A 23,134-nucleotide genomic window follows, 5' to 3' on the forward strand; every position below is an offset into this window, starting at 1 on the left:
ACGTTCAAATGAAAGTTTAGAGTGGCGAACGAGGGATGAAGCTTTCAAGTCAAACCTGGTGGACCATCTCCAATCCAACGCCAGCAAGCTGTGGAGAGGATCCTACATTTCCCCTCCAGTTCTCACCTACCTCTGGAAGTCCTCCCACACCCGGTACGTCTTTGTAGATGTACGTGTCCTCTTCCGGAACAGGTGGCACTGGACGAGGAAAGTAGAAGTCACTTTCTCCCGGGCTGTACATGTCATCGTCCGAAGACGAGGTTGTGCTGTCTCCCGTGTTGCTGCGTCCACGGAACAAATCAGAGTCAGTGTCCAGCCTCTGATTCCTGACAGGAGAGAAAGCGGGATGGGTGACTGTTTGAATCAAACCTGTTTGCGTAACAAAAACATATTTTTTTGCCTAACATCACCAAAAGCATCGAGTGTTTCTATTTTTGTGTATGCATGACACCCAGTGTAAAAGCCGTATTCACTAGTGTAGTCCTGCTTCTTTCTTCAAACACTAAAACATCACTGCTCAGCTGTTAGCCACAAGAGTGGGTAAACTGTACAATAACAGTATTTAATGTGTGGTGCTTATGTAGCATTTTACATCTCTGCAGGGGTGTCGAAGAGTTTGACAATTATTACCCAAGTCAACTGCCCCTGGAGCTTAATTTTCAGAACCAGCTCAAGATCAGAATAACCTGCTCTCTTACCTCACATGTACTCATTAATAATTCTGGTTGGAGAAAGGCGGTTGTAGTAAAGTATCTTGTTCAAGGAAAACCAACACTACAGGGTTTGAGCCACAGAGCTATACTGAATAACTGGAGCGCTAACTATTCATTCTCTGCGTAGAGAAAATTTGACGCTGTCCTGGGCATTGACATTTCGAATCCATGTGCGTCCTTGTAGAATATTGAAAATCAGATAGAATAATGTACTCTAAATGCAATGCGCATTCGGTACCAACAAACTCTAAAAAAAAAAGGTCCCGACAAAATTTATCCATGGCCCTAGCCCAGGTTGGATGTTGTCTTCATTTCATTACGACTGACGTCCAGGGTAAAAAAGTTGTGTCCAAAACGACCACAAAATTGGTTCTAATTTGTTCTTGCTTTACCTCGTTGAAGAAACTAATTTTTCATGTTTGAAATTTCTTCGTGGCTTTATCTACGCGTCTGGGGGGTTTAGGAACCATGGACTGCAAAGTCGAGGCAAATAAGTGAGAGAAACGTTACTTTAAGATGTAATTCATCCGTTCACGAGTCGTAAATAAGTGCCCGCATGTGGAATCCGAGCTTCGTGTATGCACTACGCGTGTGCATTTCCAGCGAAGGACTGTTGCACGCCTGCTACACAGAGGCCGTGAATGGTACCCAGCTTTCACCCGCATGTTGTTCTGCTGATGAAAAAATTGCAGTTCCGTTTTTGTGGGATCGGGGGATTCAAACTGACCAATTAACCCCCTATTGGTTATCCCAAAAACGCACATGTGCAGTAAGTAGCGATCACGCACAAATTGTGCTGTTAATCGGCCTGTCCTTTTTTTATTTGTAAACTAAACAAACATTAAGCAGACTGAATTGGTAATTGGAAGTGACGAGTTGGATTTTAGAGCAATGGGCAGATAGCTAGACTGTGTGGAAGTTTTTAAAAATCTCCCAATTCATAATAATACGGTTGGGGGGGGTTGGGGAGATGCTCTTTTAAAACCCTCAGCCTCACGTAGGCCTACATCAAACAGCTAGAAAGTCAAATTCATGTGTGATATGTAATTGCTTGGAGTCCTCAAATCATAACGGCCTGCCGATATTCTTTTCGATGTTTTTCACCAGTGAAGCAATGTCGCTGAAAAGTTTTGTCAGTGGGCTTAAATTTCATTGGCATGGGAGGTTGACATTTATGGTCATGCTGGAGCTCTGTCTGGTTATCGGGTGATGGATCCCCAACAATGTGCAATATCAAAATAGTCAATCTAAAAATAGGTGATTTTTCGTTTTTAAATTCAGGCCCAAGAGATTGTTAATCGCCGTTATTGACTCTCCTATCAGTCTAGTTTATTTTAAAAATACTTATCTGTGCCAGTGCGTTTTGGAAAAGTTCTCCATCTCTAAAAAAAGAATTCGGTATAACTTAAAATAGGACAGATACATGTATGAGTAAATTGCTAGCAACAGAAATGTGCCAAAACCTTGCTGGATTTAATGCCCTCTCCCCTCGACACGGAACTGCTGGTAGTCCCTTAACTATATTGAATTTTGCGGACACATTTTGTCTGTCTATTTCAAGTCCACCTGTTAACACATAGTACATGCTAAAAAATGGCCAGGATTTGTATAAATCATGAATTTTAGCTTTCCCGTAATGGGATTTGTATAAATCATGAATTTTAGCTTTCCCGTAATGGTCATAGTAGACTCAGCTTGCATGCACGTAACTAGGCCAACTGTCACCAACGCACGCCACAGTCTCGCCCGGCCCCCTGCTCGATCTTGTGTGTACCAAGCATGGATATCAATGGTACCCGTGGTTGAAAACCACATTGAGCGTTACGTGCTTTATGTGAGCATTTTCGAAACGAGTGGGTTCGGTTAGACTTCATTTTCGCTGGTTCCAGTCAAAACATGAAGTTTCGATGTGCGTGTACGCAGCTCGGAATCTTGCATACCGAATACACTGTGCAAACTGCACTGGAGAACGGCTAAAAACAGTCAACAATGGCAAAAAGTAACGCTACGTCCGACTACATTTTCCTGTGTTTGTCTTTGGTGGTGATATGTCGAATTTCTTCACCTACCAGCCGTGGAGATAAGGACGCATAGGAGTTACAGACATGAAATTGGCTCCTTGAAAAAGGTAGAAATGTTGCAAATTTTAGTTATAAAATGTTTCGCCCGATTTTGCACCCTTTATACCCTTGACTCCCTCTGTAATGTAGTACGGTCAGGGAGTCCAACTGGGCTATCTGCAGCCCATACGCACACTCATTGCTTGCACAGAGTAAAATGAAATGCCCATGTACTGTATGTATTACATTAGAATACAGACGCAGATACACGTATGCCAATAACCGTACCAAACGCCTTGCAAATTTTCGAGATTTCCATAGGTTTGTGCACAAACATGGATGCACCCAGCAGGCATCACCCTGTACCTGAGTTAGCACACTAGTTGTTATATATAACTCCATGGTTTCAGCCCATATACCACTGTGTGAGTCAAACAACATTACCACTGGACTGCAGTGCTCTACTGGTGCTGAACAGGAACCAATCGCCATGTCCTTGGGATGCTTAGCATCTGAACAAGCACCAAGTGCCCACTATCATCATCAACTTACTCGTATGAGCCCGGCCGTTTACTGAAGCTCCTAGTCCTGTCTGACTGGATGGGCCTCAAGTCAGGGAGTGGCCTCAGGCTCTCCTTGGTTGCATAGAAACTGCCTTCCATTCCGATGTGGTCGGTGGCCCCTAGCAGCAGAACGAAAAGCAGTGAATGCAGTTGAAATTGTCAGTCACATAATTAAACAAGAATTTGCTGCCTCTCATTTCATGTCCAACTGTAGAAGTTCAGCCACAACTTTGACAGGTTTGCCTTTGTTCGGAATGGTATTCGTTATCAAGTGCCTTGAAATCGGTTCACTTCCATCTAAGTCAAAACACAGTCATCTGTAATGTAAGCCAATGGCCCATTTTAACGCTATATTTCATCCACGTTTTAGCAGGCTTTTGTTTTAGTTTTTTCTAAGAAAGGCACAGGGATGTACAAACGTATATCAACAGAACTTGAAGACCTGGAATTAAATGGATGTTGAGTCAAAAGCTTTGAACTGAACACAGTATAAAGACTCCAACTTACGAACAGCTCCTTCGCTTATTTTCCTGTCTGGCTTCAAGCTGCGGTCAATAGGAGGTGGTCTCTCACCGCCAGAGAATGTGTGCCGATGGGCCACAATAGGCATGGACCTTCTCTGGAGGGGCACTCCGGGGTTCATGGTGGCGTAGGTCTCAGGCTGGGATTCTGAGAGTGAGCGACCATCGAGTCTTGGGCCCCCATTGCTGTTGGTGCCCTCCATGGCCATGTAGGCCGAACTGGCCGGGTACTGGAACACGCTGGAGGAGTCACTGCTGCCATCCATGGACAGGTAGCTCTCCTGCTGAGCCACCGGGGACGGGATGTAACGGCTGTCCAGGTCAATCGTCGCTGACCTTGGCAGCTGCCGGGGTGGGGGGGCAACTGGCTGGTGTATAAAGCTTGCTGATTTAGGAGGGATTGACTGCCGGTTTGCAGACTTGCTGGTGTTGATGTATCGATAGTCTGTCATTTGGGAGCAGAAGATTGGAAACTGTTGAGTCATTGATGGCATCTTTACATTAACCCTAACCTTATTGGCTTTTGCCCACTTGAACTGTATGATACCCACTAATTTACTGTGTCTCAATCCTCATAAATCCTCTAAAATCAATTAATGATGTCACATACGTACATGTACATGTGCCAGGACGTGCACTCTACTTGCCAGTCATTTAGCAATTTCCCTTTTTTTCCAGTGAAATCTTAATCTTGGCAAATATGTGTGCCAGTACTTATAAACTGAATATGTTTGTTGTGAGGCTTAACATGAAAAAAACAGGAAACATGTTAGCTTGTAAACTTCACCTTTTTGGTTCACTTTTGGCAAGATTGGAGCACAAAACTTGTTGAACTAACCAAGTGCATGTACAGATTTATGCCCACTTGACGTGGGACTGCTGTGTACAGGTGACCAATGCACTTGTACAGTCTCCACAAGCATGCTACATGTACATATACAGATGAAACTACTGCCACTGGCCAAAGGAGGGGACACTTAAAGTCGGGGTGGATTAAGCAGGTGATATAGGTATGTGATGCGGCATCACTTACTGCCGAGGTTCATGTACATGTACATGTATTATGACATCAGAAACGCTCGATATTCTCTGCATGAAATCTTGAACTGGTCCATGTGTACACGGATACAGTATTATGATGTCACAGGAAATGCAAGTGGAAGAGATTTCCTGCGCACAAGAACTCAGGCATGTGTTTATTTTTTGGGCAACATCAGTTACTGTACTGTAGAGTATATTACCTACTGACGCTAGTGAAAAGGGACCTCCAAGGTCGGCAGATTACGGTGCAAAAATCCAGATATGCTAGCACATGTATTTCAAATGACTTTTAGTCACTTACCCTACCTTAAGTAGAGGTGAATTTAATTTCTTTAACGGCTTCAGGTAGGCAAGTATGGGGATCATCAGCATTTTCGTTTCGACTTGCACAAATACCACATACGGTACCTGTCAGAATTTTAGTCGACATGCTAACATGATCAGTGAACCTGACACGCTGTTCAATGCACGCTTTGCAGTTTTTGGTCCTGGTCCAATGCACAATAAGCCTGACCCCGGACCTTATTATCTCGGCAGGGCTTGTGACAGCAGACCGCAAGGGTGACCGACAACGTGCAGTGAACCACTACATACGCAGAGCTGTTGCTCCAGCTTCGTGTATGCATGCACACGGTATACATATACATATACATGTACTGTACACTGCATGGCAGTGCACTGAAGAAGTGAAATCACGTACATGTACCATGTAGCGCCTGGCTGGCAAGATGACTGTAAATGTATCACTATCGAGTCCATTTTCTTTTGTTTTGGATCGTGAAAGTTGTTCAGTCGGATTACATCTGGAAAATGTCAAATTTCAGTGAAACTGGCCACTAAGGTGGAAAGCTTACGGGAAGCACCATGCAAGGATACGATCTCTTTTGTAAGTCTGTATGGTTCTGAAAAGAACCATGAGGAACTCTTCAGAACCATACAGACTCACAAAAGAGATCGTATCCTTGCATGGTGCTACCGCAAGCTTTCCACCTTAATAGTTGTCTGTCACCATGAATAGCTTGAAATCCCATCTGAAACTGGCCAGTAGTCCACCGTGTGTGTTTAACAACTACAAAAGTTTTTCCCAAATGTAAACACTGAATTTTAAACTCACGGGATCGACTGGAGTAACGAAGACGCTTTTCTTGCTGGTTCTAATGCTAGATCGGTTTTAAGCAGTTCCCGATTGCGGGCGAAACCTTTTTCACAAATAAACAGTAACCACGAAAGAAATTCATTCCTCAGCCAGAACTATTATACCAAGCTGATTTTACAATGAAGCATTTCTTATTTTATGGAAATTTAGTTCATGTATCAGAATTCCATTTAATTACAAACACCCACTGAACTTGTGTACATTCCAACTTGACTTTTTCATTTGCTGCCACATGTGCCGCGACGATGCCGCGACCATGCCGTGACCAAGCAATCACGAAACTACCGTACGACCACCCAAGCGCTTTCATCCCAACCACCAATCATAAATCTAAACAAGTGTATTGCATATTCATTTTGATACAGCACCAACAAATGCAAAGCTACAGTCCTTTCACCTCATGCAACATGCATATTTATGACGTTCACATGGGTGCTACTCTGTGCGTTGTGTGCAGCCAGTGCATGCACGTCGCTAGTGCAGAACCGACTCCTTTTCATTTTGGTACGATCTTTGCCGTTCAGTTTGGTTCCAATATTGTCACAATCAGAGCCATTTTTTTAGGTAGGTTTTCCAGCTCAAAGGTCGAAAACTGATGGGAAAAATACCTACCTCACATTGAATTTATATTCATGCGATTTTGAACACACTGAGTGCGAGTACGGCAACAATCAATGTGTATGCTAGGATTGCCACCGTGGGGGCCGTCTTGACTAAAAATGAAATTTGGCAGACCTGCGAGTTCAAACCCTGTCTATATTTTGTGAATTTTTTACAAACTAGTTTTCTCTAATTTAGGAAATGTTTTGTCATAAAAACTGCTAGTTATAATTGTCTCAGTTGAAAAATTGATTTCATGCTTGGAATCTTTTCTGTGCCTGATTCAGAAGTTTTGGGAGCAATTCAGACATAAACCAAGAAGTGTTACCCGCTTGGCACTTTCAACGATCCTGTATGGACAAACAAAACGCTTTGTCTTTGAAAATGTTTTTGTGATGCCTGCTGCATACATGTACATGTACAAGGTAAACTACTGACAACATTTCCGTGGAATTTGAAGATAACACGAGCTGTAGTCAAACTGAATACTTTTCGTTGTGGGGCAACTATGAAAATGACTGCTCTGGTCAACGAAGGCCTGACTGTTCTTGGGTTTGCGTGTAGCGCGTGCATGTTTATAATCAGCAGATCAGATTGCAGTGTTGGCGTTCTCTGTTATGCAGAAGTCAGCGTGTTTCGTGTTTGCGGTTAACTCCTTTCGTGTCTGTTTGACTTGATACACACTGACACGCTAAGCATGTTTGCGTGTCGGCTAAAATTCTGACCTGTACTGTACTATACACACAAACAAATAAACAATACTGACTTAGGTTCTCTTTCAATATAAGTTTGTTTATGCATGTACAGTACATTGAAATTGAAAGTTAACCAGGGAATAGGGATTTCTCTGCACACTTACTCTCTTCCCAGGGAATTACACCATAGAACTTTTAACCAAAGTGGGGGAAGATTTTCACCCAAGTAGGAAAAGATTTCAAACATTTTCAATGCAGGAGGAAATTATTTTCATGCTTTGTGGGATGCGAGAATGTAAATTGTTGTTACAAATATTCTCACTCCGATTCATAGTGTTAACTTTCAAACAGACTGTGCGGCATGTGCTGTGCAGCATTCTTGACATTACCTGATCCTCCAGGTGTGGGTACCTTGCTGTCCAGCCACTGGTGTCCACTTGGTGCAGGCCTGACTTCCAAGTTCGCAGAGGGCGGAACGGAGTAAATTGGGGCTTCAATGAGCCTCCCGATTAGCTCTTGAGACGGGACAGGTCTGGAATGGCTGGGCGGCACAGCGTACGTATCATCAAAGCTAGGCGGAGGGGTGGATGGCCTCAAGTGCTGGGGCTTGGGTGGCCTGGGAGGAGTTGGCATGGCCTGGGTCTCGATGCTAGTGGCAGAGGCGTGATTCAATTTCGGAGGTCGGGGTGGAGGGGTAGCACTTGTCTGTGACCCGCTATCAGGTGAAGCGAATGGGTCTGAGGTGTTTCTGGATGGGGGTACACTGTACAGGTCCAGGGCGGCATCATCATAAGCACCCCTTGAGTTGCGGACAGAGATTTGCTGGAAGTCTTGGGCAAGTTTGTCGGTTGACGAGCTCATCTCCTTGTTCTGGTTCTTGATCAGAGAGTGCGCTGGTGGAACATCGTACAGTCCGCCAGCCTCCCCTCTGTGGGAGGGCGGCACAGAGTACAAATCATGCGCATTCCCATTCAACTGATTCTGTTCATCTGGCAGAGTGTTCAAGTCTGCCCGACGAGGAACGGGCACAGACTTGTAAATGTCATCCTGGTTCTGAAATGATGGTTCTCGCCTCAGGAGAGCAGGTGGTATGTCATACATGGGCTGCATGCTGCCACCGCTAAGTCTCTGTAAAGCCGGCGGGATGTCGTAGTTTTCCATCATGGCAGGGTTAGTCTCTGAGGGGGGTGGCAAAGGGGCATTTTCACTTGGAATGCTGGAGTTGCTCCCCGAACTGCTTGTGCGCGACCTCCTGGGATCCAGGTCCTGGGAATTCACCTGCCGGTGGCCGATGCTGTCCCAACCCCCGTTGACAGGAACACTCTGTGACAGGTCCCTGTTCTTCCCACTCTCGCACTCACCCAGAGGGATGTAGGATTCAGAGGCCTCCGTGGGCACAGAGGCTGGATATGGTCGCGGAGTGTATTCATTCAGACGGGACGGTGTTACGTTGATTGGCTGTGAGGGTTCAGCAGGCTGGACAGTCGAGTCGTCATCTGGACATCAACAAACAAGGGTAGTAACATGAAGACAAGGCAATACCACATTACCATACACTGATAAATGCATGCTACCAAGAATTAGAAACTCACTGTGGCCTTGACACAGCAATGCTACTGTCATTTACCTATCCAAGGATAATTTGGATAGTGGTATACCTTAGGCCATAGCCAAGTTGGGTAGGGCTTAAGTGTAATTAGGCAGTCATATCAAAGCACCCAGGCTGCCAGCTGCTGACAGTAACATGGCTCAACAGAGCTACCGGAATAATGTCGGGTCCCTGCTCAACGGGAACTACTTTCACAGCCTTTTCTCTTGTTGAGGAGTTTACCGTACAACAGGTTCAGTGTGGTACAGAAATGAAACATTGTTGTTGACATCCTTGACAAATTACACAGCCAGTTACTGCTTCCCACCGGAAGGCACTAGGGCTTCCTGGCAAAAAGTGGGAAAACAAACCCACCAGGCCTCATGATGGTACATGTACCAGACAAACAACTAGCATGGGTATGTACATGTACGTGTCAATGGGTCCTATGATGCAGTTGCACCCAAGGGCCAAAAATGGGCACTGACACAAACGCAAACTTCACTTCTGCCCAAGTTGACATCTGCTGTGATTCAGATGCATGGATTCTTTTTCTTCTTTTTTGTTTTAAATCTTTTGATGATCTGTGACAGTTGCACTGAGCTCAGTAATTATGTGTGCTGGTACTGTTACATGTGAAATGCAACCCCTAGTAAATGGAAATGATGAAATAGCACCAAATAGATACAAACTTGATCAACGAACGTTGCTGTAAACATGTCCATGCAGAACATGAATGGTAATTTAGACAAGCATACTCTGTGGAGCCATCAACATGTGCAATGTACACAGAGTTCAATACGATTTTCATAGCAATGTTTTGCATGTGTTCTGCCCAAGCTGCCTTAAATCATAGGTTTCCTGTGTTCATGTATGTAAATGTACTTATGATAAAGCACTGTCACACCGGTAGCCTATCAAAGACCACACCAAGGCCAAATGATGGCGGAATCTTTCTTCATCAAGCAAAGTGCGAATTACACCCAAGTGACAACGAACTTCCAAGACTGACTTCAGTCTGGTATTTCATTCAGGGGTTATCCATGCTTGTGTCATTTCCATAAGCATGAAAAACGTTGACTTAGGAAGGGTTAACATCCTGCATGCGCTGTTCAAAAACTGTGCACAATGACGACAAGCCATCGTAATTTTCTTGTATATTCTTTTGATGACAGGGTGTGTGTGGTTAAAAATGATGATAAAATGGGTGACCCCTTGCAGTGCACCTGTAATGCCATAATTGCCCTTTAGCCTGAAGGTACAATTTCAGGCAATTCAAACTGATTGTGTGGAGGAAGCAGGTACACATTCCTCAACATTCAGAGGACACCGAAAACTAAACAACATGTACATGTACAGCTGACTCTGTTTAAATCTTACCCACAAAAACTTTCATTTTACTGTCTGAGAAGTAACTAATTAATGTAATAATTTGTAATGCTGGCAAATTTTAAAAGTACTCAGTCCGATGATTTTCAACCGCTTCTTGAAATCAACAGTCAACATTGTAATTGGATACTTGGATACCCAGTCCAGATACACACCTCTAATTCAAACCCCAAATGCTGGTTCCAATTCTTGCATACATGTACATGTACATGAGGGCTCAATCAGTGTGCGTTACCTTGGTTGTCCAACTGGAAGCCACAAGCCAGGCAGATCTCGCGCACCCAGCGGATCATGTCCAGCTCAGTGTTGCTGACGAGGAAGTACTTCCTCTTGGGTGTCACGATGTCAAATATGAAGGCCTTGGCCAAGTTACGCTTGGACTCAAAAGTCAGGCCCTGGTCCACCTGCTCGCAGGTGGTGAGGTCGATGGTCCCCTTGGGCCGGGTAGTGTGCTGGTCTTTGTAGTATTGCAAGTAGATGGCATTTGCAGAGCGCTTCAGGATGAACCAACGCCGCTGCCATCTCTGTCAAAATATCAGGAAGACAAAGAATATCAACTGACTGAGATACCGTAGTTTGCTTTGCACCAGGAAAGTGGAAATCTGACAGGTGTTTTGAATGGAATTGCAATTGAGTAGTTCCCACTGTTTCACAGGTACTGTACTCCCAATCACCTCCATCAGAATTCAAACTAGAAATGTTTCCCATGATAACAAACATTTGCACGCCCAAAATAGGTATTACAAGAGTCAATATTATAGTGGATGTCAAGCAAAGTTATGTCACATCATTTCAGTTTCAAGTGAGAAATGCTGTTGTAGATACATTCCCCGATAGAAATTCACCTTACATATAAGTAAGCCTTGACCGGCTGTGCAAGAATGTGCAGTTGTTGGCACCAACGAAAAAATGAAAATTTCATCACTGGCAAGATGTGAACAATTCCATTTTTAATAGAGATAATGTCCATGGATAATACAGTATAACCAATCCTTAAGCAAGTAAACAGCATCTGTCTGAATGTGCACCTGGAATTGGAGAGGTACATGGTTGGATACAGTGACATCAAGGAAATGATCTCGTTGTTGACAGGACAGTAAATGCCCTGATGTCAACACTGATCATGCAGGGTAATCCACACAGGCAGTAACTTGCCTGGCCTGGCAGTGACCTGCCTGGTGCATTAAAAGACTCCACATGTAAAGTAACAGTGGCTAAGGTGACAAGAGAAGGCTTGGTTCCATACTCCTCCAGGAACTTCACTGAACACAAAAACCCCAAGGGGCCTCCATGCCAAGACTTATCTGCTGTGGAACACTGTTATCACTAAGACTGAATCGCTGCCAAATTCCAAGCGCTACAGTACAGTCCCACATCTGTACTGTGGAAATGTTACAAGGTCATTTCGCAGAAACTGGTGGGTTATAAATTTCGTGAAAGAGGGATATCTCCAAAGCTGAGCAACTGTGATAAAGACACCCCCTTCAAAAAAAAAGGCCCTACATGTATATTCACCCAATTATACAATGCTACATGAATCTTTTGTCCTACAATCAGATTGACAAATGATGTACGGGTATGGTAAGTCTAGTTTTCACATGTACTGGCATACATGTACATGTACAAGTACATGTATGCCAGGACAAGAAGTAATCACGATGTAAAGCGAGTCTGTATAACATACATGTACACTGTGCAACTGAAAAGGTAGTGCACGCTATTGGTAAAATCACCCAAATCGGACTACCGTATAATCCTGAAAGAAAAGTACCGTATATAACAGCCTCATTATGTCTGTAAAATACATCCGCCCAGAATGTTGTGGTTTTCGAGAAACTAGAAATTTTGATCTTTGCTCATTTTTTAAGGGAATGAGAATCTGTCATGCCTGTTTCTTATCCTGACCCTGTGGATGTTGTTCGCTTACTATAAAAACCCTGTAATCCATAGATTTTAAGCAAGATAAATTACAAGACCTTCGATTTAAGCGTTGAAAATGCCGCGCTGTTTTTCTCTCGATTTTTCACAAAGCAATTGACTCAGACGTGAAACAAATGAGTGGAATGTAAGTTGCAGTGAATGTTATACACTGTTTTCAGCCAATCTTGTGAAATTACGACAAAAAACCAATGGTGTTTACTACCTTAAAAGAGCTTTTACACGTACCTGTCCAGATTTCAAGACTAAAAATGTAACATGATTGGAAATCAATAAAAGACCTAAGTGCTACATATTATTCAACTACGGTTAGTGCACATTACTGTTAAGAATATTGTCAAGAACGACGGCACTTTGTTGATATTATGCCCTTTGTGCCAGTTTACTGGTTCATTTAAATGTACGGTGTACTCTTTGCTGTTTCTCGATGAACTTTTCAATACACTTGGTTTCTAGGCTTGAGCTTCAGGAATGAGGAGAAAGAAGATGAGGAAAGATAAAGAGTTCTGTAAAAATATAAGAATCAGGGTTTCAAATAAGCCCAGTGGTAAAGGTGATAATGAATATTCATGTACTGTGCTAGCACAGCGCATAAATGCAAGACTATCTCGATAACTGGAAGAGCATGAATTTGTATACATGTATGTGGGGAAAAGTGACCATTTAAAAACAAAATAAAACACAAATGGAAAAGTATGCGGGAGAGGCAAAACATGAGAAACACTGGTGGGTGATGGGTAACGTCAGTAATCCTCTCGACAAGGAGATGCCACAATGCCCTGCAAGCCTGTCATCTCCCATGCATTTGTCAACCGTCGGTGACTCTGATATTTGCTTAGTTTAACGACATCACAACAAAAACAAATGGTTAGTGAGCGTGTGACTGAGCATTCATAAATATGAGTAGATATGTAACAAATGCCTGTCCTTACGTTATTGCCTTCCAGATGGCCCACTGAACGGAGATTTTGTTCTCAACCCGTTTCAGAATCATAATACTGTTCATGTACCGTATCTACACATGTCAGAGTACATAACTTCCCTAAGGGAATCGTAAGAAAAGGGCAATGCATTGTTACAAGTGCAGTGCACAAGTATACCGATACACAGTATGATCAAATGCCAGCAATCACAACAGTATCAACAAATGTCCTTGGAGGATACAGTGCTTTTTACACATGTTAACAAACAAGTTCTGAGTCCCTTTTCCTGATCAAAATATTTACTTTCTGAGTTCTTTCCCTTTTCATCTTGTACTCATGCATTGCACACCAGGACTTCCCTGGTGCCTTGTGGCAGGCAGTGGGGCTAATTATAATTTTCCCAAGCAAGAGGAACAAGGAAGCAAAGCAACATGTACATGTATGTTCTCTTCCAGCACATTACACAATGCACACTGGACACCAGGGACAAACAGCCATAAAAGAACCAATTTTTTTTTCTGTCCTGCTTACCACTGGGAGATGGAAAAAGTCCTTGACAGCCCACATGCTAAGATTCATCCTGGCATGCTGTCTGTTCTCCTTGCTGGCACGTTTGTCATCCACAGTTCCACACAGTTGATTAAAAAATTGGCTTTTTCAGCCCTGGCAGATCTTTGCATCCAAAAGCAAGTACTGACTGTTCCCCAACACTGGCATTCCTCACAAGGACTCATCTTGTTTGTCATAAGGATTAATTCACAACCAGACACAGTCCAGAACTTGTTGCTTTGCCTCTGCTGAGACTAAAATCTTCACAGGAGTCTTCTCAGAAGAGGACTGTGGTACATGTACATGTATGCTTCAGCATGACACAAACTGATTGACGGGATAGACGGAGAATTCATTTATGAAATCTCACCCATATACATGTACAAAGTGCTACAAAATGAGAATTGGCAAAACAGCAGAAGGAGCTAAACAACAAACATGAAACCATGGTGTGAAGATCAACATCAGTAAGACAAGTGACAAAAGAAAGCAAACCTGGTGTTATCATCGAAGAGAGTCTGACTTTTACTAGTCATATGGCTGCTAAAATAAACGAGGCTAACTCCATTGATGGGTTTCATTAGACTTACGAATGAGTACCTTGAGTACACTTAACATGTATCAGATCTGGGAACCACATCATTTGAAACACATCAACGAAATTGATAATGTCCAAAGATGAGCAATTAGGACATGTCCTATGCAGACAGATTACAACAGTTAAAAATATGAGGAGATATGATCGTGTTCAAAATAGGGAATATGTGTTCGTAGGGAATATGAGTCAGAGGAGACAGATTTTGTCCAACTTAGCACTACTGACACTAGGAGAAGCCGATTACTGTGTTAACACAACATTGAAATAGGAAAACACATCTTGGCTTTGTATTTCATTGTCAATTTACATAACAGGTCATGAACTTCTAAAATTACAGAATTTCCCATCAGAAAAAAATGCCCCCTTGAAGCCCTTTCCTGGTGCAGTGTTTGTCCCCCTCTAAAAATACAGCCAATATTTGGTAGGGTTTTTGGGTAGTAAATTCATCCCAGCAAAGGCCCAAAATCACACACACAACACATGCCATCTGAAATCACAAGGGTAATTCCAGGAATTAGGGCTCTATTTTTTTTTGGTGGCCCTGTCCCATCTGACATGCACGTATGATTTTGTCAGTTCAGGACACATTTTATAATCTTCAAGAGGTACCTGCCAAGCAAATAGTAACAGTTTGAAATCAATTCTGGTGATATTTCCATGTCAAATAACAAAGGTCAGATGTAACAGAAACACAAAAAGTCACACTTTTGGACCCTGAATATATTCTTGAATTACCCACAATTACACCCTGGCATTTGCAAATTCATTTCACAGTAATGTATCCATATATGCATCTTAGGTTGACTAAAGGTGCATGTTGAGGTCACCTGTACCATGCAACTGGTACCTGTACCTACATTGTACCTGTGACCATGTACAGGTGTGTATCAAATTGACACATCAGCAAGTACATGTAGGGAAGGGGAAAAGAGTTGCTACAGTCCCTCATGCCCCTGGAACGTTCAAGGTTGCTCAGTTGACCTTACAAGTTGTGGTATTGGATATGGAACTCAATAATACAATCATTGCAGTAGGAAATGTACCTGTACAGCGTATTTCTAAGGAATACACACATGCAAACTACATGTACTGCATTGGATTTCATAGTCCACTTTTGGGACATATTGCATGCCCAATCTTTCACTTCTGGGCGTTCTAACCAGGCAAACCTCCCAATCCTGAGGCAACCAACCTGGACTGTTAATTGGCAAACTTCTAGGTTGCCATCTGCCATCCCATACATTCATTGCCTATCACCTGCACTTCTAGGTTTTAAACATTATATTGTGCAGGGTCCACATACGTGTTCATGCTAACAAAACTGTACATATGGTTACCAAAAATGTTTTCCTGAGCATGACCATATTTCATGTGCTGTACATGTACCGGAGTTCACTGCCAGCATGTATCCGGTGGATTATCCATTTTGTTCTTCAACTGATTTCTCAGAATTTAGAAAATACGATATGAATTTCCTTGGACTAAGACCTCTGGGGAGAGGGAAGCAATGACTCAAACACACCGACTTTTCCAGGATTTCAGGATGTTGTGAGCTTGCAGATACCATTTCACAGGTACATTACAAAGCACCTTCATGTACATGTACAACAGCATCCATCTGTGTCTACAAAGGCTACGTATGTGCACACATGTACATGTACACAATGTAGTGGAAGATACAGGGTCACCATGAATGTCAAATCAGAGAGTTGGTATTTCTCAAGAAATATCAGCACATAAAAGTTCACTTTGTACCCTGAATTACCACGTACCGGTGAAGTACAATGTATGTGGCACTGTGTGAAAACATCCAATAAGTGAAACAATAATCAGGACTTATGAGCATACACTACATGCACATGCATGGCGGGTTTGATGTTCTTGTAACAGGTCTCCCTGAGATTTAAATGCATTCAACAGGGCCAGCAATGAAGAACGCAGGGATAGATCCAAACCCAGCCTGTGCCAGATAGCACTACTGACTTTGAAAGCAAGCACCCTGTACATACAGGGCACAATTCAGGATACTGTTTTGTGCACAGGGGACACTAATCCATTTGTTCTCAGGAACACATAGTTTTATGTACCGGTATTTATTTCACTGGGACAGATGAGTTTATCCCACAACATGTACGTGTACAATAGACAACATTCCTAAAAGTCCTCAATCTTCAAACAGGTGAAAGACTGAGGACTATAAAGGCCTATCAAATGTGTAGAGTATCTCCTTGCATAGTGGAACACATTGATAAACAATAAAACTTCAAAGTCATCTTGTGTTTCCCCAAGTAAAAACCCTCGAAAGCAGGGTGATGCATGACCACTTATGCCTCAAATTAATGCATAAATATAGTATGTAGGTTGCAGAATGAGGACTACTGGTATTTTGAGATACATGTACTTGGACTGATCTGTGATCCCACTTCACTCTACACAATAACCTCCATCCTGTGAATTACACGAGTTTGTGTCTTTGGATCGAAGAAAGAAATGAATTAAAACTGAACCACTGATAAAAAAACCTCCAATACCGGTAGCTTTGCTTCCCTTCAAATCTTGGTTCATCCAGCTTTTGAAAAGAAGTCTCCTCGGTTTTTCTCGCAGGTTTTTTTCTGCATGCACTGGACATGTACATGCCAAGCACTACTGTGGAATCATCTCCTCTCAAAATAAACCAATTCCTGGAACATGCCTGCCATCAGTTGACACAACAGCTCAAGACACAGAGTAAAATGAAGATCAACTTGCTATCATTTCTGGAATTGCATGTGTTCAGAGACTGTGTCCCATCTACAAATAAATATCGGTGGATATGTCCAGGCAGCAGGGGGGGACCTGAGAGCAAAGACAGGATGGGAGCGAATTGACCAGCTCCTGGCAAATGACTGATACTCAAATCACTCTTGGAAAGCCGAGTACAGGGTTGTCTCTGGGGATGGCTTCTTGATTGGCTCTCAACTGATAAATTGGCCAGCAATGTGAAATGTGGGAAGCATCTGGAAGGGGGAAGGGATGATGACTGCATACAATTAGCCTTACTCTTGCTTTCCAAACAAATAAAGAAGAGAACGACTTCCCAAATGTTATGATTTCTCCGCAATTGTTGTTTCAAAGTGATGAAGGAACATTTCCTTGTTTGAATCCCCTCTATAATTCCGATCGACAACGAATGTGAAACTGCATTTAAGAAAGCAGTGAGAATGAATTGCAAATGTGAATGGTACATGTACATTGTATTAACGGATTCAATTTCATCTTTGCAAAATGAACAGCATGTACATGTGCTGACCTAAATTCAGGGAACCTTACTACTTCATGTACAATGAACAAGTACACCGTACATGTACTGTACACATAGTCCTAAACTGAATTTCCCTTGTGCTTTGTGGAGGCAAATATTGACCTGTGACAATCTTTCAAGTCTTTTATCAGACGTGGATAAATATACATTAGGAAAGTGCAAGATGCACAAAATTGACACCTGCACTTGCATCCACATTTGTATACGGCCGGTACATCTACATGGACAGTATATGTACATGTCCATGTACATTACACTTTTTCCACAATCCTACATGTACCGTGTATGTACATGTGTACATGTACATCGATACAGTAGGTCTACATGTATTGTACATGTACATTGTACAATATCTGAAATTCATCTTGCATGGTGAGTCGCTCCACAATCCGCATGGTACATCTCATCAACAAGGAAGTTTCAAAATCGAGTCTACACAAAGATTAGGCTGAGGTCCTGTGCTAAAAATAGAGTCAATTAAACACAAACGTTCCTTGAATTGGAGGAACTCTGATAAAGAAAATAAGACTTGTTAGGACGGGACTAGATTAAAACTCTGAAAGCTCACTGAAATCTGCCTGAATGATTTGTTAGTTAATATCAAGTTACATACAGTCGGAGGACCTATCAATAAGACAAATGAGTTTGTATTACAGAAAGCTCGCACATGGTACATGTACATGATAGCAAGTGCCACTGGCTCAATGTTTGAAAATGAATACAAACCACAAATTAAAAAACATAATTCTCAAATATGGCAGGGATGACTTGCCAAACTTGTTTGATTCCCGACTCCCAAGGCATCAAAATATGTTTGACAAAATTCTATTCATCTGCATATCCTGGAAAGGTTTTGTCTTTCAATTACATATACCATCAGAAGGGTGGTTTCTTGCTGGTTTTCAATGTGTTATGACAGAGAACAACCCTGCAGATCCCTTGTGTGCAGAACCCTGGGGTATGGCAAATACATTGAAGGCATGTACAAGGTCACAGTGTGGTCAGGGTCATTTGACAAACAAAAAAGTTATGCTTAGATGCGACTGTACGTGCACATATGTGCATGTCCTCATACAAATTTAACCCACAGAACAGTACCAACCCTTTTATCCATCACTTTTCAGCTTCACAAATGGTTCATATACATGTACATCTGTCTATCTCCCAAATCAAGTATACCACACTTAAATGATGCATGAATTTACAATGTAGTAAGTTCATAACATACATCACAAGATTAAACAAGTCATACCCTATATGTACACTGTGTAAACATGTGCACTAATTTAAGCCTATGTACATGTATACAGTACCAGTAATTTACACTATGTACACGTACATGTACATGTGTGTGGGTGTATCTACACACCTATGGTACATGGATAGGGTATCTGCTGTGTCAAACAGAAGCAGAATACGTACAGTATGTAAACAGGAACAGGAGACATCCGCAGTTAATTTTACTCTGCAAAACCTGCATGAAGTTTAAATGGAGCTACTCTTTTACCACATCAATGCCCAATTGCCAGAACAAAATGGGTTGAGTTCAACGACGCCTCAAAATGTTTGGAAATAGCATACAAATACACTAATGCATGCGAAGCACTTATCTTTGATAGCAAATGCCAAAGATCATAACAGCATTTGAGTACCGGTAGTTGCTAAAGTTGAATTTACCGCCACATGATCAGATTATGTACCTAACTGCCTCCTTTATCCTTTAATTATTTTCACCCTGAACCTAGTACCGGTACGTGTTAATATTTGCATCAAAAATAAAACATCAATAAAACATGTCTCTTTTTTGAAAATGTCAATTACTGTACTAAACATACGAATACATGTACCCGTACATACATAAAAGGTCAGGAAAAGAGACACTTCACAGGGCAACATTTCATTTCAACAGATGTACAGTACAAGTACAGAAGTCTGTACCTGTTCACAGCCAGGGGAACAACAGGTGTATGACCACTTACATGTATCAGCTTTGCCACAACTGCAACACGGTTTCTCCTCAGTAAAGTGCCAGTGTGGAGTCACAGAGCTACTTCACAACTGAGCCTCACTTGGGTATTGCAGCAGCTCACATGACACTAGGCCAGTGCGATCTCAGTCACCTCCGAAGTCCAGAGACTGCATGGAGTATGTGTCGACCACTAAGAGACAAGTCTGCTCTGCACTTGGCAGGCGCACTAGATGATGAGGAACAGTGGCTTATCAGAAATCAGCAGGGCAGCTATAATTAGCCCCAGTTCTGCTGTAATGATTATGTACATGTACATGTACACTGGACAGCAATCAGGGATTTTCCCAAAAGACCTGGTGCTGCCTGCGGATTGATGCGAACAGAGAGATGGAAACCAAAACCGAGTCACCAAGCCAACTTGAAGGCTCATCCCCATGTGCAGAAACACAAGTAGGCACATGTAGTTTCTTTTTCTCCAGCAGACATCAACATCTGTCAAATTAATTTAGTTCCCGGGTGCCTCCTGTAGTACTAAAGAGACCAACTACTGTAGCTTCTGGGTGTCTCAGATGATCTTGTTCAAGGCTTTGATATTAATCTTTTTTTTTTGCTAGAGGTTGTACCATGAAAAAATACACCTGCACGGCCATGATACAGGTATGTGATGTGTTCAAGCAAAATGAGAGGTTTGTCAAACAAAATACACCTGCACGGCCATGATACAGGTATGTGATGTGTTCAAGCAAAATGAGAGGTTTGTCAAACTAGGCCAATTTACTGAATTTCATTCCTTCGAAAGGAATACAATGCTGACTTCATTTCTATGAAAATCCAAACCTTGAACAATTATTGGATCAACAGAAATGAAAGCTGAAACATGAAAAAAAAAAATAATTTTGGCCATTTCATTCCGAGACGCTTCTCCCAAAAATATTTTGACAAACGACTCAGTTTTGCTTGGCTGCATCACATAATACGCATTATCAAATCAGATACCAATTTTGTATCTGAAGGCTCATAATTTAGAATATTACACTATCTAAAAAAAGATCAGTGATCTTTTTGAAAGCCTCTCTGCTCATCATTGATCTGAATGTTACAATAATTAGTTAATTTCTACCTGCCTACAATAGGCAACTAGATTCCTCATTATTGGACATTTACATGTACACATATAATAAATTATTCAACAAACTGAAAAAATGAAACAAGTGGCTGTTACTCATTTAATGGGAGAAGATAAACTAGACGTTGGTTCCAATGTCTAATTTTAATTCTTCTTGTACTGGCAGAAATATGACGAGAAAGCCAAACATTTCTGACAGCGCAGGACAGACTGTAGGTTAAATTGTTTTGCCCATCTTTTTCACACCATTTAGTTTCAGCGAATGCACTTTAGCACAATCTGTTACAACTGGGTTGCCCAGAATGTGTACATGTAGTGCATTTTGAAAGTGGACAACACAGCAACCCAAAGTAGACCTATTCCCCCAAAATCTATCATCAGCAGAAAAAATGTATGTTTAAAAAAAAAACAAGTGCCAGGGGTAGACAGCTTACAGGTACATGTAGGTACATGTATGTTCATATCAAAGCATGTCTACACGTATGTTTGAGTGTATCAATTGTTGAACTGTATAATGTAAACATTGCAACCCGGTACACAAGATGGCAGGCCACTGTTGACAGGAATGTCTAGAAGTTACAAGCTTGATGCAAAGGAACTGCCCCTTACCAATATTTATATAGTGTGTACACTAATTGTCACCTGTCAGACTCTGTCTTTGATGCCGACAATTAATTCAAACTACAAGGCTGAAACGTCAAGTTCACAAAATCAACCCTGGCATTAAATATCCCCTTGCAGATAAATATGATTCAAAAGGTGCACCGTGGACAAGTGCAGGTAATACAAACTGGCAGGCTTAGCTTGCCTGAGGTGCCAAGCATCCCTCAGGTGTAAAATAATGCCATGTCACACAGCACAGTCAGTCAATAGTTAAATGTTTGACAGGAAGTTTTACTTTAAAGTTGATGGCAGGAAAAGAAGATCAACTAAGCAACGAAGTATAGATGTTTCCTTGTACAAGAGCAGGTGTGTATACAACCACATTCATGTTGGCAAAGACTTTCCACTTTTCAAGTGAGTAGATTTTGGCACAGGCAGGCACATGCGTGTACATGTACAATATGACGCTATTCATGAATCATTTCAATCTAGATGTACATGTAGCAATCATTGCATTTTTCCCATTCAAATGAAACCTGTTGGATTGAGCATGCACGGCTTAGACATGTACATGTACATGGATGTATCTGGGTGATAAGTTACGGTACTAGTATCCCTCAAACCTATTACCGGTAGTAATTGGAATGTGTTGCTACGACATTCACTTTTTTCCCACCTGTCAAACTGTATTTGAGCCAATTACATGTACATGTACAACTTTGGCAATAAATCCACCCACACACTGAACCATCTGACGGACACCCCAGAATAAAGTAGTGTCTGGCGCCCTCTGCTGTTGGAACTTACTTAAGATCAGGCCACAAGTGCCTTCTTTTATTGTTTTGCAAACCAGACGAAATGCAGTTGGAAACCTTAAACAATGGGCAAAGAGGAAACAGCGACTGAACAGTTGATCGGGGAATTTCCCATCTGGAAAGATGAACAACAAAATTTTCATGCAGTGGAAAGGATGGAATGGGGGTGGGTGAGATGAATGGGGTGGGGGAGGAAATGACATCACTGGTGAGCGACAGTTGGGTGGTGAATGTGTACCGGTACATACAGGTACATGTATGCCTATGTACACGTACATGTACATGTAGAAACAAAGATGTTTACCAGCTCTAGGTATTTTCATGGAAGTGTACCGGTAGTGTGTCTTGGTCTGTTTTATGTACGCGTATGTATTGTGGGGACTGTGGAACAAAAGAGGTCCATACAATGTACCTTCATGTAACGTCTGAAGGCACTCTGTGGACCTGCATGGGTCCACACAGCATGCAGTTTACCGTAGGTACATTGTAACAGCAGTTTCAGAGGCATTTTATTGGGGGCGGTCAGGGTTGTCTGCCACAAACTGAGGAAAAGCAGTCTCAGAAATCATCCTCCAAAATCTAGCTTGAGGGGAATGTCAATGGGGAGGAAAAGGACTACTTTCTTCAAGTCTTCATAACTACAGGTACCGGCACACTTGTAAAAAACAAAAAAAGTCCACATACAGTAAGGTAAACAAAAACAATGTACATTTACATCCATATTCATGCTGTACCACATGTATACACATTTATTACCATGCCACTTTTTTGTTCTTTGATTATTTCCACTTTTGATTTTATTTTTGCATTTTGCTTCTTTGGAGGGAATCTATTTTAGTTTGATGAGTAAGTATCTGGTTGTCTGTGCTGATCATCCAAAAATGGTAAGGTACCGGGGGTATTTTTGTGAGTGAGCTCTCCGTACTTCCTGCAACAATTGCAATTGTCTGCCAATTGTCCTCTCATTGTGGTTGCTGAATAGACTC

The 23,134-nt window shown here is 42.1% G+C and overlaps 1 protein-coding gene across 3 annotated transcripts in view; it reads right to left on the reverse strand.

Annotated features, from left to right (window-relative positions):
* The window catches only part of LOC110984076 (uncharacterized), a 35,457-nt gene that overhangs the window by 6,595 nt on the left and 5,728 nt on the right, over nt 1-23,134 (reverse strand). The window contains exons 1-6 of one of the 3 annotated variants that reach the window (XM_087131733.1): nt 19,615-19,819; nt 10,562-10,850; nt 7,739-8,845; nt 3,844-4,302; nt 3,326-3,455; nt 131-326 (exon numbers count right to left, since the gene is read on the reverse strand). In XM_087131733.1, coding sequence (XP_086987859.1) covers nt 131-326; nt 3,326-3,455; nt 3,844-4,302; nt 7,739-8,845; nt 10,562-10,619 — 1,950 coding nt within the window. In that variant the 5' untranslated portion in view covers nt 10,620-10,850; nt 19,615-19,819. Of the gene's footprint in view, nt 1-130; nt 327-3,325; nt 3,456-3,843; nt 4,303-7,738; nt 8,846-10,561; nt 10,851-19,057; nt 19,179-19,614; nt 19,820-23,134 lie in introns of those variants that run through there. The other 2 variants (XM_087131741.1, XM_022243881.2) reach the window with 2 other exon arrangements.

Source organism: Acanthaster planci, linkage group LG02 (assembly GCF_054643075.1).
Source record: "Acanthaster planci isolate LZ-2023a linkage group LG02, COTS_SCS, whole genome shotgun sequence".
Classification (NCBI taxonomy): domain Eukaryota; kingdom Metazoa; phylum Echinodermata; class Asteroidea; order Valvatida; family Acanthasteridae; genus Acanthaster; species Acanthaster planci.